We start from the raw sequence: 17,500 nt of genomic DNA on the forward strand, positions 1-17,500 counted from the left end.
AAGTCGATGCATACAAGCTCCAGTGGGGCAGACGTTGTAATGCTTTGCAGTGGGGCCCTCGCCGCAGGCTCTGGGGTCTTGCTGAGAACACATCTGTGGCAGCACTTCACATGATTGCGCACATCCCTCTCCATATCATACCAGAAGAAGCGCTGACGGGCCAATGACAGGGTTCGAGGCAGACCCTGATGACCAGCCTGATCATGAACACCAGACAACGCCTCTGACTTCAGGGATTCAGGTACAACAAACTGGAACCTTTTATGTCTGGTCAGTGGGTCTTTCGTGACTCTGTAGAGGATGCCATTCAGGAGTGTCAGCTTCTCCCACTGCTTCAAGACCCCCAGGCTACGTTGGTCCTCTCTGCAGCGTTCACGTCTGGAAGGTCTGAGCTTCCTTTCAACGTAATAACTGACCCTCAAGATAACAGGATCCTGTTGCTGGTGGGACTGGAGGTCAGTGAGCGACATTGAAGGGAACATGTCATAACCTGGTGTGTTCAACGTGGCCAGATGGCCAGCCAGAGATGCCGCACGCTGCTGTGGAACAGTGTCCCACTCATCAGGGAGGGATAGAATAGATGAGACATCACCCTCTGACATCGAAGTGTGCACAGCAGCAGATGAAGACGAATTGCCCAGTGACTGAGGCTGACATGTAAATCGGAAGACATCCTGCACACACACGTCTTGCACATCACTGACCTGTCGTAGCAGCTGAGAGTATGGTTCAGACAACAGGCGCTGGCTCAGAGGCTTCACAAATGGATCCCTGCTGAGAGCATCGGCCACCACATTCAGCCTCCCAGGAATATGTTTGATGTCAAAGTTGTACGGGGCAAGCTTAGAGACCCAACGCTGCTCGCAGGCATCCAGTTTTGGCTTAGTTAAGATATATGTGAGGGGGTTGTTGTCTGTCCAGACAGTGAACGTATGACCCTTGAGCCAGTGACTGAACTTATCACATACAGCCCATTTCAGAGCCAAGAACTCCAATCTATGGGCGGGGTAGTTGGCTTGACTGCGACTGAGAGACTTGCTTGCGAAAGCAATCGGCCTTGCCTTTTCTTCACCCGCAGGCACTTGAGACAAGACAGCACCCACACCATCTAGGGAAGCATCAGTGGAGAGGATAAACGGCCTGTCAAAATCAGGATGTGCCAACACCACACTGTTGAGGAGGGCACTTTTTAGATCCTCAAATGCTTTCTCACAGGCAGGAGTCCAATCCTGGGGCGTTAGCTTACGGAAGGTCCCAGCTCTCCGGCGGCCACTGGCACCCTTAACCTTCCTCTTCTGACCTGACGTTAGAGAGTAGAGGGGCTTTGCAACAGAAGAGCAACCCGGTATGTAATGCTGGTAGAACAGGGCCATGCCCAGAAAAGATTTTACTTTCCGCTGAGATGGTGTACAGCCGTCGACATCCATGAGGTCCTCCTTCTTGAAGCCAGAGATGACGTCCACCTTCTCCTGGTCGACGGAGACACCACTGCTGTCCACCACGTGGCCCAGGAACTTCACTGATCTACGGAGAAAGTGACATTTCTTCTGTGACAGCTTCAGGTTATTAGCCCTGAGACGTGAGAAGACCACCTCAAGCCGTTTCAGGGATCCTTCCTCAGATGGGGCAAAGACCAATAAGTCATCCAGATAGCAGAGGAGGCTGGAAAAGTTCAGATCGCCAAAGATGCTGAGCATCATCCGCATAAAGGATGCCGGAGAGTTGCACAGGCCTTGAGGGAGCCTGTTGTACTCATACAGGCCTAAAGGTGTTGTAAAGGCTGTGTACCGCCTATCGGACTCATGGAGGGGAATGTTGTAAAATCCCGACGTCAGATCCATGGTGTTGAAGAAGGCGTTACCACCAAGGGCGGCTAGACAATCCCCCTGATGGGGCAGTGGGTGGGCATCCTTTACAGTCTTGGCGTTGAGCCAGCGGAAGTCTGTGCAGATCCTCAAGTCCCCTGATTTCTTCCAGACCATGACCAGTGGAGAGGCATATTCACTGATAGACTTGCTAATGATGCTTCTCTCCTCCATGTCGGACAGCACTTCCCTCAGTTTATGATAGTCGGCTGGAGGGACACGGCGGTAGGGCAGCCGGAAGGGGCGTTCATCAGTGAGGTGTATACGGTGGACAAAATCATCTGCTTTTCCACAATCCAACTTGCCCTTTGAGAAGACATCCTGATAGGTCAACACAAGCTCAGCCAGCTTCCTCTTCCATTCATCAGACACTTCACAGCCCTCCACATCGACATCAGCTAAGCCACAGCTTCTGAGCTGCTGCAAGGGGTCAGGAACGAGGTCTGAGCAGGACCCAGAGTCAGGGGGGGAAACAGTCTGTGGCTTGCATACACCTTGAGTAAGGGGCAGGTCCTCCATTGCAACACATGGGAAGACGTCGGCCAACTTGGCGTTTCGACGCAGCGTCACAGAGCTCTCAGTGGGGTTGAGGACCTTCATCGGGACCCAACGGTCACCCCACATGGGTGTTACGACTCGCCCCACCATGATGTTCTTAGGAGCTGATCGGGCAGAGGTGGGCTCGACAATAACAGTGCTCCCAGGAGACACAGGGGCATCACTTGGTAACTTGCCCCATACCAGATACTCCTGCCGGGGCAGTAGGGTGATTGCCTGCCTCAACCTCACAGTGCCTACTCTCTCTGGTAGTTCTGGTTCAGACCAGCGGTTAATGCAACTCAGCAGCTGGAGGAACTCCTCACACTCTGGGTCAGTGTTAGTGGAAGAGATGAGATCCCAATACTTCTCAGTAGACTTCATCCTCTTCACAATGGGCCTGATCACATTGCTCCCAATGATGAGTTCATCGCTCTGTCCAGGAACAAGGAATGTAGGGACCACAAATTTGAATCCATAAATGTCAATTTCCAAATCATAGATACACTTGGGCTGTGTTACAAGGCCACCGCAGCCAATAAAGACCACCCTCCCGGGCACAGGTTTAGGATGCAGAAGAACACCAGCAGACCTCAGCTTAGCCTCCGCTTCTACACTGAGTGTGCAAGACATGCTTCCTGAATCAAGCATCCCTCTCATGGTAGACTGGCCACTGACCAACACAGGAGAATAAAACAGCTCACTGGCTTCTCCCACTCTCTGCGATCCCACAAGGATTACGGTCTTGTCATCAGGAAGCTTGTTACAACAGTTAACATAGATAGACTGCAAATCTTCTTTAACGAGGGCAAACGTGGCACTGCCCATGCTACCCCTCTCACAACATGGGCGGGCTAGTTTAAATCAGCACCAGAGGCAGGAGGTGTTTGCATGGCTGGGGGCTGAGTAGCTTGCGTACATTCATGCCTCATGTGTCCAGGACCGTAGCAGTTGAGGCACAGCCTGTAGAGTCTGCAGTGTGCATGGGTTGAGTGTTCTCCAGAGCCACAAACTCTGCATGACGAAGGTTGAGAACCCTGCTGGGGTCGGCCAGGTTGGCGGGTGCGGCCCTGCTGAAAAGAGCGGCCAGACTGATGGGGAGGCCCTCGACCTGGGGCAAGAGAAGCAGTGCACAGGGACAGAACCTTGTCAAACATAGCAACCACCTGCTGAACACCAGGATCAGTTGCTTGAGGGCAGGCAGTAGCAGGCAATTGGGTGACAACAGGAGCAGGGGACTGGGGGGAAAAAGCAGGAGGCAGGTGTTGACCCATCACTGCAGAGGCGGGCTGAGATTGACCATAGACAGAGACAGGAACAGGAGAGACAGGGTCAAGGGCTAGATGGTGCGTCACTGGTGCTGGCTGAGGCTCAATAGGGTGAGAATAATGGGGGGAAACTGTCACAGGTCTCTGACTGTGAGCTGACAAGGTCAACACTTGTGGGGACTGGATGGCTGCCCTCCTCAGAGTCCTCATGTGAGCATCCAGGCGCTCCTGGACTTCAGCTGCAGTCCATTGTTCAGGTGCCTTCAGTTGAAATGACATGGCAAGACTGGGGTCTGGGCAGTGACTAATAAACATCAGCACCACTTCAGCACTGGGGTCCTCCACAGATTTACCCCGTCTACGGAGGCACTCATCTGCTGCATCAATGGACTTGTTAAGGCGAATCCAATAATCCATAGCACTCTCACCAGCCCTCGGAACACTGCTGTAGAAATCTCTCATGGGCAGATTGGAGTAGGTCAACTCACTGAAGTTGCTCTTCAGGATGTCAAACACAGCGGTGGGCATATCTGCTGCACCCAACCCAGGGCGGCTGCGGAGAGACACCTTCACCACATCCCTAGCCTTGCCAGTCAGTCTTGACATAATAAGCTCATACATCTCTACATGCGCTTTACAGTCCATCCTCCTCAGGAAACATCTCATCATGTCCTCCCATTCATGGACGGAAAACGTATCAGTCTGGTCACCCCTGAAGTATGGTGGAGCCTTAGTGTCGGACTGGACAACCACCCTCAACTGGGATGGATCAACATGACTGGTGGCCTGGCTGCTCGGGACCTCTGGCTGGGCGCTACTGCGCTGGTGCATGGTGTTAAAACTGGCTGTGATGTTTTCTCCAATCTGCTTTGCCAGATCAGCAATCATACTGCCAAATGCCTCCGCAGTGATAACTTGGGTGGGGGGATGGTTTTGGACGGGGGGAGGGTTAAAACCTGCAACCGATTTGGAGCCAGACTGGGCAATTGACACAGAGCTGGTAGCAGGGGCGGACTGGGCTATTGACATTGGGCTGGCAACAGGATTAGACTGGAAAACTGGCCTGGAACTGGAAATAGGGTTTGACTGGGTAATAGGTGTGGAGCTGGTAACAGGGACCAATGGTGAGTTAATCAGTGACTGGTCATTATAACCCTCAACCCCAAACGAGCCCACTGACCCACCCCTCCCATGATACATGGAGATCAACTGAGCCCTCCCCACCCCAGAAGTGATACCACGGCCAGCACTGTCACGACCAGCCATAGCAAAATCATCAACAGTGTCTCCCCCTGACATGACAATGAAATGAAATATTGAAAAATTGAAAATAAGCAAATAATGCACAAACACACTGTATCAAAAACACAACCAAAACTCAAGCAAAGTGCAGATGAATTGTTAGACCTCATAAACCCTCAGATAAACTCGAATAAACATGAGGAAATCACATCAAAACAATTATTGTGTACTTTTCACTTTTCCTTTTTTTTTTTTTTTTTTTTTTTTTTCCTCTGTGTTTTTTTCAATGTCAGCAACTGGCATAAAACCAAGATTTCGTATAAGCATCAATCAGTCCATGGAAGTAAGCAACAACAACAACAAAAACGAACTCCAGAATGAAGTCTGAACTCTATGAACCCCACAAAAACTGACCGTCAGAGTCGAGCCCACTCAAGGTCAAGTGCAGAGCTTCAAAGGGGCGGAGCAGACGGAGCGCAGTGCGGTGCGGAGGGGCCGCGGGGTGGACGAACGAGAGGAGCGGGGATCCAGCAGCTTTTCCCCGGGGACCAGACGAGCGCTGGTCGGCGATGCGACGGGTCGTCACGGCACCAATGTAACCGGTGTAGTCTTTATCTCTGCGTTGTGTAATGGACTAGACGGACCCAGTACTGTCTTTGGAGACAATCTCCATTTATTCTGACAAGAAATAACATACAACAAGTCTCCAGTTAGTTCGGTTTGTAGTGCAAGAACTCCTCTCTCGTTCCAACACGGAAATACACAAGCTCAATATGAAATTGATCATAAAATGCAACATACCTGACAAGAAATAACATACAACAAGTCTCCAGTTAGTTCGGTTTGTAGTGCAAGAACTCCTCTCTAAACAAAGCCAAACAAACACTGTATAAATCGTTTGCAAGTACAATTCCCATTTTGTTATACAGAGAAAACAACAAAAGACACCCACCTCGTTCCAACACGGAAATACACAAGAAAGAGGTGGAGGTGTGGCAGGGCATTTATACAGGGGACAGAAGGAGGAGACTTAAAGGAGCTGTGACCACTAATGCACTATGTATTCTTATACACATGAACTGTGGAGAATTAAGTCAGGTAGAAGCCCTTATTTGTATCACATTTTGTGTAATTATATATAACACTTATTAACACTGTTACATTTATTCACAATACAACACAGTCACAACAAAGTACTATAATATGTGTCTTTATTCACAATACAACCCAGTCACAACAAAGTACTATAATATGTGTCTTTATTCACAATACACCCCAGTCACAACCATGGGCGTAAATATGGCGTGAGGCTGGGGGGAGGGGGGGGGGGTTGTCAAAGAGGAATCTGTACTGGGTGCTCAAAAACATAAATACATAATGAGGCAAAGACAACAATTCAGAATTCCAAGTATGAGAGATTTTACTCGAGTAAAAGGAGCAAACATACACACATAATGCAATGGAACATCCAGAGGCCTGTTCCTCAAAAGGTGAATTAAAAAAGCCTGGCCTTAAGCCAAATCCAGGCTTGACAAAGTCGGGTCCGAAAAGCCTTGTTTATTCCGTTCCTCAGACGCCAAGCCAGGCTGAAAAGGAGCAACTTTGTCGAGCTAGGCTATGTCAAGACAAGCTGTGTCCAGCCAGGATAATGAAGCCAGGCTGAATGGGCGGCAATTCGCCGGCGACGTATTTCTATAAAAGACCATGAACTCGAGCGCAGATTCCTTGAACTTGACCAATCACGGAGTCCAAAACCAGAGCAGCGTTCTTCTCTGTGGCTGAATAGCAGCACTGCAGCAGCTCATGAAATCATACAAGGAAGTAAAATGTATTTAAGCAAGAAAGGAAACGCGACCGCGATAAATAGATCCAGGGAGAAAGCATGGCAAAGTATTGCAAGCACACACAGCGTGTGTGTGTGTGTGTGTGTGTGTGTGTGTGTGTGTGTGTGTGTGTGTGTGTGTGTGTGTGTGTGTGTGTGTGTGTGTGTGTGTTTGAGACGGACGGGCAACGGGACGAACGGGGACGGGGGGGGGGGGGGGGGGGACGGGACGGGGTGTACTGCGACGGGGGCCACAACGGGACGGGGGACGGGGGGGGGGTTGACCGCGACAGGGGGCCGTGACGGGATGAGCGGGGGGGACGGGACGGGACGAGACACGCAATAAATAACCCCACATTTGCAAGACCACTTTGGTAGAGGTTTGGGTTGTGTAGTTACCTTGCCATCATGATGTAACTCCAAAGGTGGACAAGAAATAAAAAATAATTTCTCCATTGACTAGAAATTGATAATTTAAAATATGCTTCTCATTGACTTACAAAGAGGCTCCTTTAAACCCTTAACTAATAATTTATATATATATATATATATATATATATATATATATATATATATATATAAATATAAATTATTAGTTACGGGTATATGTGTGTGTATGTATGTGTCAGACATTTTTTATAATATTAAAAAAAAAAAGTAATATATTATCAAACATCTAACAACAAGATGAACTATAGTGTTAACTATAACAGAGTGACAATTACATATCACATGAGTCATTGTGAAACAATTATGATTATGATTCATGGTCACACACTATTTCAGTAATTAATTTGATTATATCTTATTGTATTTATTTGAATGCAGGGTCATTAAAATGAGTCCATATACAAACACATGTTTTGAATTAACTGTGGAAAAACTTGAAGAACAAGGCACTAGATTAAGTAAGCTTGGCTGTTAGCCTGCTCCTGACCAGGCTAACTTCACAGCTAAATTGCCATGGTAACTAAACTAGGCTTGCTTCAATTCTCTTTTGAGGAATCGGATAAGGCTAAACTTAGCCAGGGTGAACTGGCTAAACTAATCTTCAAGATAATTCATCTTTTGAGGAACCGACTCAGCTCTAATCCTTGCTAAATTAAGCCAGGATAGGTGGAAAAGCCAGGCTTTAGCTCTAATTCACCTTTTGAGGAACAGGCCCCAGGTTTTCTCAGCTCATGTCATGGCTGACCCTCCTTTAAGTAGGCCTTCCACAACACACACCCACAGGATGGGGTGTATTACAATTTATTTCAAGGCATTGATCTAGCTTCAATGGATACTTTCATAGTCATGAGCTCTTTGTTCAACTTAGATTTGACACCTTCTTCATTAACACATGACACGAGAAGACCACGAGAACATAGGATCACAGAGAGTCTCAATACACATTGTTTGCATTAATTAGATTCACACAAATGCTCACGTCTCTCAATTCATCAAAACATTTAATGACAGACAGATGTATGTACAATACTATGCAAAAACATCATCAACGAGAAGTAATCAAGTAATGAAATATTTTTGAAAATATATGAAATGAAACATTTGAAACATGGAAACAACTATGATGATGATTGGGCGATGATGTAATCATTGTAACAGACAAGTCATTGGTGAAGTGGTTAGAATGCAACTCGCTCGCTTTAGCTCGCTCAGTGGTGCCTCTAGTGGCTCCAGTTGGCTTGAGACTGAGCGCCTCCGTCATGGTCACAAACTTAAAGGAGGAGTTCACCCAAAAAATTACTTATTTTCTATCAATTACACACCCCATGAAGCCTTGATTTCATGGATTTATTTTTGTTTTTGTGGCATTCCTAAGACAATAATTTGATGATAGTGTGTATTTCCGGTAGGAGACACAAATAATCTACTTTGTGTCTCCTACCGGATACATTAGCCGGTAGGAGACGGGAATCAAATTATTAGCTTAGGAATGCAACAAAAACAAAAAAGAATCCATGGATTCATGGCTTCATAGGGTGTGCAATTGATAGAAAATAAGTCATTTTTTGGGTGAACTCCTCCTTTAAGTTATACTATAAGTCATCTGTGTCTGTAGGTCAGTATGTCCTGATAACACTCTATGAATGGGCTCATAAATGGCGGGTAGGTCAGTATGTCGCCTACTTCGCCCATTCAACGGTCTGATAAAACGTGATAATGTCCCATTCAGTACATTGATAGCATCTGAATGGGCTGCACCGAGGAAGGTTTAAGTCTGATCCAAGTCAAATTTACTTGAATAATTTAGTTAATAAATATTTCAAACAATATGTGAGGGAAATGGGAAGTGTCTTTTGGCAGTGTGGAAAATAAATGTGCTGCCATCAGTCCAGCATTTTGCTACAGACAGACAGACAGACAGACAGACAGACAGACAGACAGACAGACAGACAGACAGACAGACAGACAGACAGACAGACAGACAGACAGACAGACAGACAGACAGACAGACAGACCCTTTTATGGACTGCTAGCATCCTACAAAGTCACGTGGTAAAAACAGATACTCGTGTACAGATACAACACAAAGTGAAGTGTCTCTGTCTCTCAGAGACACAGACAGACAGACAGACAGACAGACAGACAGACAGACATGGAAAGCGGTAGCTGCAGAGAGACAGTCTTCTGTCACAATGATTACATTTCAGTCAGATAACTCATGAATAGATTGAGAACATTTTATTCATCAGAATGTAAATACATGGTGTGAATATTGTGCTGACAGCAGACCAGCGTTACACAGTGTTCCAACCTTCACAGTGACTGAGTGAGAGAGAGAGAGAGAGACCTTCACAGTGACTGAGAGAGAGAGAGAGAGAGAGAGAGAGACCTTCACAGTGACTCTGACACGCAGCGAGACCAAGAACGCTTAAAGAGACCGTCAACAGGAAGTACCCCGACCCAATATGAGTAGGCAGTATAAACACTATTATGTACCACACAATAAACAAGGGAGTGCCCATACCCTAGGTGGGGTTGGTGAAAGGGCCTTTCTGTGTGTAGTTTTCATGTTCTCCCCGTGTCTCCTAGGGTAGGTACCCTCACAAAAACATGCAGTGATCCTGGTCTCTATACCATCCCCCCCTGGCCAGCCGGGGTGCCTGATGGAGGGGAAAGGAACTGGTTGGAATAACGTGTTCCTTCCACGTGTTACGTCCTACCGGGGAAACTCCTCCCTGTCAGGAGATAAGAAGCTACGTCCTACCAGGGAAACTCCCCCCTGTCAGGTGATAAGAAGCTACGTCCTACCAGGGAAACTCCCCCCTGTCAGGTGATAAGAAGCTACGTCCTACCGGGGAAACTCTCCCCTGTCAGGTGATAAGAAGCTACGTCCTACCGGGGAAACTCTCCCCTGTCAGGTGATAAGAAGCTACGTCCTACCAGGGAAACTCTCCCCTGTCAGGTGATAAGAAGCTACGTCCTACCGGGGACACTCCCCCCTGTCAGGTGATAAGAAGCTACGTCCTACCGGGGACACTACCCCCTGTCAGGTGATAAGAAGCTACGTCCTACCGGGGACACTCCCCCCTGTCAGGTGATAAGAAGCTACGTCCTACCAGGGAAACTCCCCCCTGTCAGGTGATAAGAAGCTACGTCCTAGATAAAGATAAGATAAAGAAACTTTATTGTCCATTAAATTGACATGAAATGGAAATTTGTCTTTGGCACACCAGCAGTCAGTTACAACAATAAAACATTACAAAAATACACAGGTGCATTAAAATACTATATAAAAATGCAATCACAATAACACAGCAACAGTGGTCATGAACAGTGGCGATTAGACTATCTAAACATTTTCTTATTTAAAATGTCCACAGCCGTTGGCACAAACGACGTTTTGTAACCCTTCTTTCTTGCTAGTTTTGCCCTAAGCCTCCTGCCTGATGGCAACAAGTCTTGTAGTTTCCCCTACCGGGGAAACTACAACCTGTCAGGTGATAAGAAGCTACGTCCTACCGGGGACACCCCCCCCTGTCAGGTGATAAGAAGCTACGTCCTACCAGGAAAACTCCCCCCTGTCAGGTGATAAGAAGCTACGTCCTACCGGGGAAACTCCCCCCTGTCATGTGATAAGAAGCTACGTCCTACCGGGGAAACTCCACCCTGTCAGGTGATAAGAAGCTACGTCCTACCAGGAAAACTCCCCCCTGTCAGGTGATAAGAAGCTACGTCCTACCGGGGACACTCCCCCCTGTCAGGTGATAAGAAGCTACGTCCTACCGGGAAAACTCCCCCCTGTCAGGTGATAAGAAGCTACGTCCTACCGGGGAAACTACAACCTGTCAGGTGATAAGAAGCTACGTCCTACCGGGAAAACTCCCCCCTGTCAGGTGATAAGAAGCTACGTCCTACCGGGGAAACTACAACCTGTCAGGTGATAAGAAGCTGCGTCCTACCGGGAAAACTCCCCCCTGTCAGGTGATAAGAAGCTACGTCCTACCGGGAAAACTCCCCCCTGTCAGGTGATAAGAAGCTACGTCCTACCGGGGACACTCCCCCCTGTCAGGTGATAAGAAGCTACGTTCTACCGGGGGAAACTCCCCCCTGTCAGGTGATAAGAAGCTACGTCCTACCGGGGAAACTCCCCCCTGTCAGGTGATAAGAAGTTACGTCCTACCGGGGAAACTCCTCCCTGTCAGGTGATAAGAAGTTACGTCCTACTGGGGAAACTCTCCCCTGTCAGGTGATAAGAAGCTACGTCCTACCGGGGAAACTCCTCCCTGTCAGGTGATAAGAAGCTACGTCCTACCGGGGACACTCCCCCCTGTCAGGTGATAAGAAGCTACGTCCTACCGGGGAAACTCCCCCCTGTCAGGTTGATAAGAAGCTACGTCCTACCGGGGAAACTCCTCCCTGTCAGGTGATAAGAAGCTACGTCCTACCGGGGAAACTCCTCCCTGTCAGGTGATAAGAAGCTACGTCCTACCGGGGAAACTCCCCCCTGTCAGGTGATAAGAAGTTACGTCCTACCGGGGAAACTCCTCCCTGTCAGGTGATAAGAAGTTACGTCCTACTGGGGAAACTCCCCCCTGTCAGGTGATAAGAAGCTACGTCCTACCGGGGAAACTCCTCCCTGTCAGGTGATAAGAAGTTACGTCCTACTGGGGAAACTCCCCCCTGTCAGGTGATAAGAAGCGGCCTGCTCACTCCTCATGCATTGAAGGAAGCATGAGCTCAGTTCTGGGCTCTCCCCAGGCTGGCTGAGGGAGAGTAGAGCCCAGGAGTACAAGCTTAGGCATTGGCACTGGGTGAAAAATGGGTTGCAACATTTTGGGATAAAGAAATAAATAAATTGGGTCAAAGTGAAGCTCAGAACACATTGTGAGCTTGTAGATTTGCTATTTTGACTATGGCCTGGGTTTTTTTGGGGGCCATAGTGCATCATTTGATTGTCGGTTATTGATTAAAGCCTAAAAACTTGTCAACTGAAATGTGTGAGAGAGAGAGAGAGAGAGAGAGAGAGAGAGAGAGAGAGAGAGAGAGAGAGAGAGAGAGAGAGAGAGAGAGAGAGAGAGAGAGAGAGAGAGAGAGAGAGAGAGAGAGAGAGAGAGAGAGACAGACAGATGGTCAGAGACAGTGTGTCTCTTGACCTTATTTAACTCGGTGTATTCAGCATCCTCTGTTACAGCGTCTGTTCATTCTGTCACAGTAAAGAGACCCAGGACCCATCCCTGTGTGTGTGTGTGTGTTTAAACTGAGGTGAAGAAAGGACGTCTCCTCAATGAAAGGCTGGGCCTCCTAAGATCTTTCCTACTGTACATTAAAGGAATAGTTCACCCCAAAACATATGTATTTTCTATCATTCACAAACGCCATACAGCCTTGAATTTATCTAGATTATTATTATAATTTTTTTGTCACATGAAAGTACAGTTCAAGGTCAACTAAATGGGATAAAACATAAAATAAAAAGCCAAAGGCTTGTTTCAATTGGGGTGTTTGTACTCAATTCATAGAGACATTGTTACAGAAAAATTGGCATTCCAGGGAAATTGAAAAAGGAGCGCTTGTTTTTACCACCCACCCAGGCAATTCTGTAGAACCAACACTAGAGGGCAATGCAAGCCACACGCATGCACATGCGTGTGTGTGTGTGTGTGTGCATGTGTGTGCACTCGTGTGCGCATGCGCACACATGCACACGCACACACGCACACATGTGTATCGTCGTGGATAGTAACCCATGAAAAGATCTATTCTACACCTAACGGTTTACAACTCGGACGGCGCTGATTCGACTAGCAGACCTTCGGCCGGTCGGCACTCGCGGCGCGCCTCCTCGGCCTCAAGCTCTGCTAAGTCGGCGCGCCTCTGTCATGGACAATAACTATTATCACATGTGTGTGTGAACGCATGTTCAGCGTTCCCCTAGCGTAGCTTCCTGGTTGCTATGTGGGGGGGGAACAACAAAAGCCAGGTCCGCCTCGCATCAAAGCCCACCTCGCGCCGCCTCGTATCAAAGCCCCGCCTCGCGCCGCCTCCTCCTCCTCCTCCTCGCGAGCCTCGCGTAAAAAACCCTGTCTCGAAAAGCCAAGCCGAAGCCCCGCGCCTAAAAGCGAGCGCTCCTTTTTCAATTTCCCTGGAATGCCAATTTCCCTGAGACATATACACTACTATGCAGAACATCATTTAAACATTTTAACAAGAAAAACGAAAACATAAAGTAGGTTTTGACTTTGACAGACAGGGGCCAGTTTTGAATAGCAGCCTCCTGTAGGTATTACTTTAGGGCAGTTTTGAAGGAGAGTAGGGTTTTACTCTCCTTAACTACTGTTGGGCATTCCACGTTTTATTGTGGCATAGCAGGAGAACGAATTCAACCCCTTGTTTGTGCCAAATCTGGGCTGTACGTGATTGGTGGAGCTGCCTCTGTTGTTGTGATTGTGAAGTACTAACTACTAGAACCTCAACATCCGTATGAAAGGGAAATGACAGTAACAGAAAACTCTAAGCCCTGAGGGACTCCATAAAGGTGTCTAAATGGTTAATATCTCTCGATCACCAAGTCTGATTCTGTTCTCCCTTTGCAGGGATTGCACACACACGCACACACACACACACACACACGAGCACACACAAACAAATGCGCACACATACACACACGCGCACGCGTGCACACGCAAACGCACGTGCACACATGCACACACGCACACACGCATGCCACACACAGACACAGACACACACACACAGACAGACAGACAGACAGACAGACAGACAGACAGACAGACAGACAGACAGACAGACAGACAGACAGACAGACAGACAGACAGACAGACAGACAGACAGACAGACAGACAGACAGACAGACAGACAGACAGACAGACACACACACACACACACACACACACACACACAGACAGACAGACAGACAGACAGACAGACAGACAGACAGACAGACAGACAGACAGACAGACAGACAGACACAGACAGACACAGACACAGACACAGACACAGACACACACAGACAGACAGACAGACAGACACAGACAGACACAGACACAGAGACACACACACAGACCCTCTGTGTCAGCCTCACACCCATGGAGGTGTGAAGTGATTTGGTGGTGGTTTGGTACGACCCCCCCCCCCCCTCCCACCCCCCATATGGGGGCCTATGTCACCGGTGACTCACGGTTGCCTCGGCAACCACAGAGGTGCAAACCATCTGCTGTATGATGCAGACTCTACTGTTACCTCCAACCTGTGGCTCCCAGATAATATATAGAAGATAAATAGGAAACCTCATATACAAGTGTGTTTTTTTTGTTGTATTGTTTATCATTTGTGGCCATATCTATCTTTTATAGCATCAGTTACTATAGCTCTGGCGTCATGTACTTACAGGAGACTCTTGTTGTCTCCGCCTGGCTGAAAGGCTGAAAGAGAGTATGTTTTACACCCTGTCCGTCCGTCCGTCCATCCGTGTGTGTGTGTGTGTGTGTGTGTGTGTGTGTGTGTGTGTGTGTGTGTGTGTGTGTGTCATTCAGAATCAGAATCAGAATCAGGTTTATTGTCACATCACAGATTTTACAAGGTAAAAAAGTGGGTGAAATTTGTTTTTGTACATTTTTCCCATCGCAATGTTAATTTCCATAGAAAGAAGAGGGGGGGGGGGGGAGAAGAAGAGGGGGGGGGGGCAAGTGGGAAGGAGATCAAAACAAGAGAACAACAGAACGCCAGACAAGTTATCTACATATTTACAAAGTACCTGAGATAATAAAAAACTAAGGTGCCTGAGCATAGCAGCAATCTATGTATACTGTGCATGTTATACTTATGGACGTTAAGGTGCTTAGAGAAAAAAAGAGCAAAAAAAAAAAAATACAAAAAAGTCAGTGCGTTATACATGGGATTAAGGTGCAAAAGGTCAGTGCGTGTCCACCTAGGGTGGACTGACCCTAGTATAATCCGCAAGTAGCTCCAAGAGGGAGTGCAACAAAAAGTCATTTGTACCTGGTGTAGTCCACAGGTATGTCCGAGGGGGAGCTAAGTCCAAGTCATTTGTCCCTGGTATAATCCACAGGTGTGTTCAGGAAGAGCCAGAAAAGTCTGCGACCAGCTGGACAGTACCTCCTGTTGTCAGGCTGCTGAACAAGGCTTATGCCTCATTCAGCATTCTGACAGCAGCCGGATTAAAACTGCACCAGAACCTGGTGGTGGAACTCTTGATACTGACGAGCTGACGATGATACTGACGAGATACTGCGGTAGAGCCCCTTGCCCGGTCGCGGCCACGATCAGTTCTTTGGTCTTGTCGACGTTAAGAGCGAGGTTGTTCTCCCGGCACCAGAGTGCCAGTGAGTTGATCTCCTCTCTATAGTCAGACTCGTCGTTGTTGACGATTCGGCCTATCACTGTCGTGTCGTCCGCGTACTTTATGATGGTGTTGGAGACATGTGTGGCTATGCAGTCATACGTGTACAGGGAGTAGAGGAGAGGGCTCAGCACGCATCCCTGGGGTGCTCCGGTGTTGAGGGTCAGGGGGTCGGATGTGATGCTGCCCATTCTCACCACCTGATGTCGGTTGGACAAGAAGTCCTGTATCCAGTCGCACATGCTTGGGTGTAGCCCTAGGTCTCTGAGCTTTTTGTCAAGTATTGCTGGGACAATGGTGTTGAATGCTGAGCTGTAGTCCACGAACAGCATACGTACATATTTGTCCTTCAGCAGCTTGTTGTCCATGTGCGAGAGGACGGTGTGGAGAGCCATGGCAATAGCGTCGTCGGTGGATCTGTTTTTGCGGTATGCATACTGCCACGGATCCAGCGAGGATGTCTGTGTACAGCTAATCTCCGGCACTGTTGGCTTGTTGCAGTGAAATATTTTTTCAAATCAGCCTCATGGTGGCGCTATAACAGGCCGATTCTTGTTTTTACCTATAACTGCACCGATCTGTGTAAAACTTTGTACTGTATGCGCACTCCCTAGACGTCAAGGAAAAACCTTTGCCCTGCATTTTTCACATCTGCCTTATATAGCGCCACCAGGAGGCCGACTTATGTAAAACAAATTTATGTTACTCCTACAAATGTGTACCGATGTACTCACGCAAATCGGTACACATCATCTCTTTAGTCAAGTGATCAAGACGGATCCGTCCTATCCGTCCGATTTTTCACTTTCCAGCCTGATTGGCGATTTCCGAACATTGCTGGCCCACAATAACCTACCTGACCTGGCGGAGACCTGTGCTGTTGGCTATTTTTGAACAGCCAACATATAAAAGGATGAAGTGGTTAAAATGATTGTGATGCGATGTTCACTACTTTTGCTGGCGACGCCCACTCATGACACGTGTCACATTGGGCTTAAAGGGATAGTTCACCCAATTATTTAATTGTTTTCTATCGATTAGTCACTGACCTCCGAGGAGCACTTTTTCTACTTCTGAAATGTCTTTCCCAAACAGTGGGTCGGGACTAATTTGTGGATCGTGGATAGATTTTTGTTGGTCGCGAGTGAATATATTTTATTTCTCCTCCCTCCCCCCCCCTCCTCTCTCTCTCTCTCTCTCTCTCTCTCTAACCCCCCCCCCCCCCCCCACCCCACCCTCCTTTCCAAAAACAGGTCACGGCCTCTTCGGCTCCTTCGAGATGCTGTCGTCGTGGCGACGTACGCGTGAGGACCAGCACGTGAAGGAGCGCGTGGCGGCCACCTTCGAGGACGTGATGCCGCGCCTGTCGGGCTCCACGCTGCTGCACCTGGCGGCGCTGGGCCTGGCCGCCTCCCCCCTCACCAACATGGAGGCGGTGCGTCTGTTCTGCCGCACGGCGGCGCTGAGCGTGGCCGTGGGCTACCTGTACACGCTGTCCTTCTACGGCTCCTGCCTGGTGTTCACCGGCTACCTGGAGACCGGGTACCGCCACGCCTGCTTCTGCCGCCGCGTGCCACGCCCGGACGAGCGGCCGGACGCCCGGCCCGCCTGGTACCGCTGCCTGATGTACACCCGCTACCAGGTACAGTAAGGGTTAATGTCTGACCCGCTACCAGGTACAGTAAGGGTTAATGTCTGACCTGCTACCAGGTACAGTAAGGGTTAATGTCTGACCTGCTACCAGGTACAGTAAGGGTTAATGTCTGACCCGCTACCAGGTACAGTAAGGGTTAATGTCTGACCTGCTACCAGGTACAGTAAGGGTTAATGTCTGACCTGCTACCAGGTACAGTAAGGGTTAATGTCTGACCCGCTACCAGGTACAGTAAGGGTTAATGTCTGACCCACTACCAGGTACAGTAAGGGTTAATGTCTGACC

The 17,500-nt window shown here is 48.4% G+C and overlaps 1 protein-coding gene across 1 annotated transcript in view; it reads left to right on the plus strand.

The window, feature by feature from the left end:
• ptchd1 (patched domain containing 1) overlaps window positions 1-17,500 on the plus strand; it is a gene marked incomplete at both ends in the record, with an annotated part of 39,590 nt that overhangs the window by 15,464 nt on the left and 6,626 nt on the right. The window contains one exon of the mRNA XM_080417866.1: window positions 16,815-17,203. Within this exon, the coding sequence (XP_080273992.1) occupies window positions 16,815-17,203 (389 nt within the window). The remainder of the gene's footprint in view (window positions 1-16,814; window positions 17,204-17,500) is intronic.

This window comes from Gymnoscopelus braueri (assembly GCF_963280865.1).
Source record: "Gymnoscopelus braueri genome assembly, chromosome: 21".
In the NCBI taxonomy this organism is placed as follows: Eukaryota; Metazoa; Chordata; class Actinopteri; order Myctophiformes; family Myctophidae; genus Gymnoscopelus; species Gymnoscopelus braueri.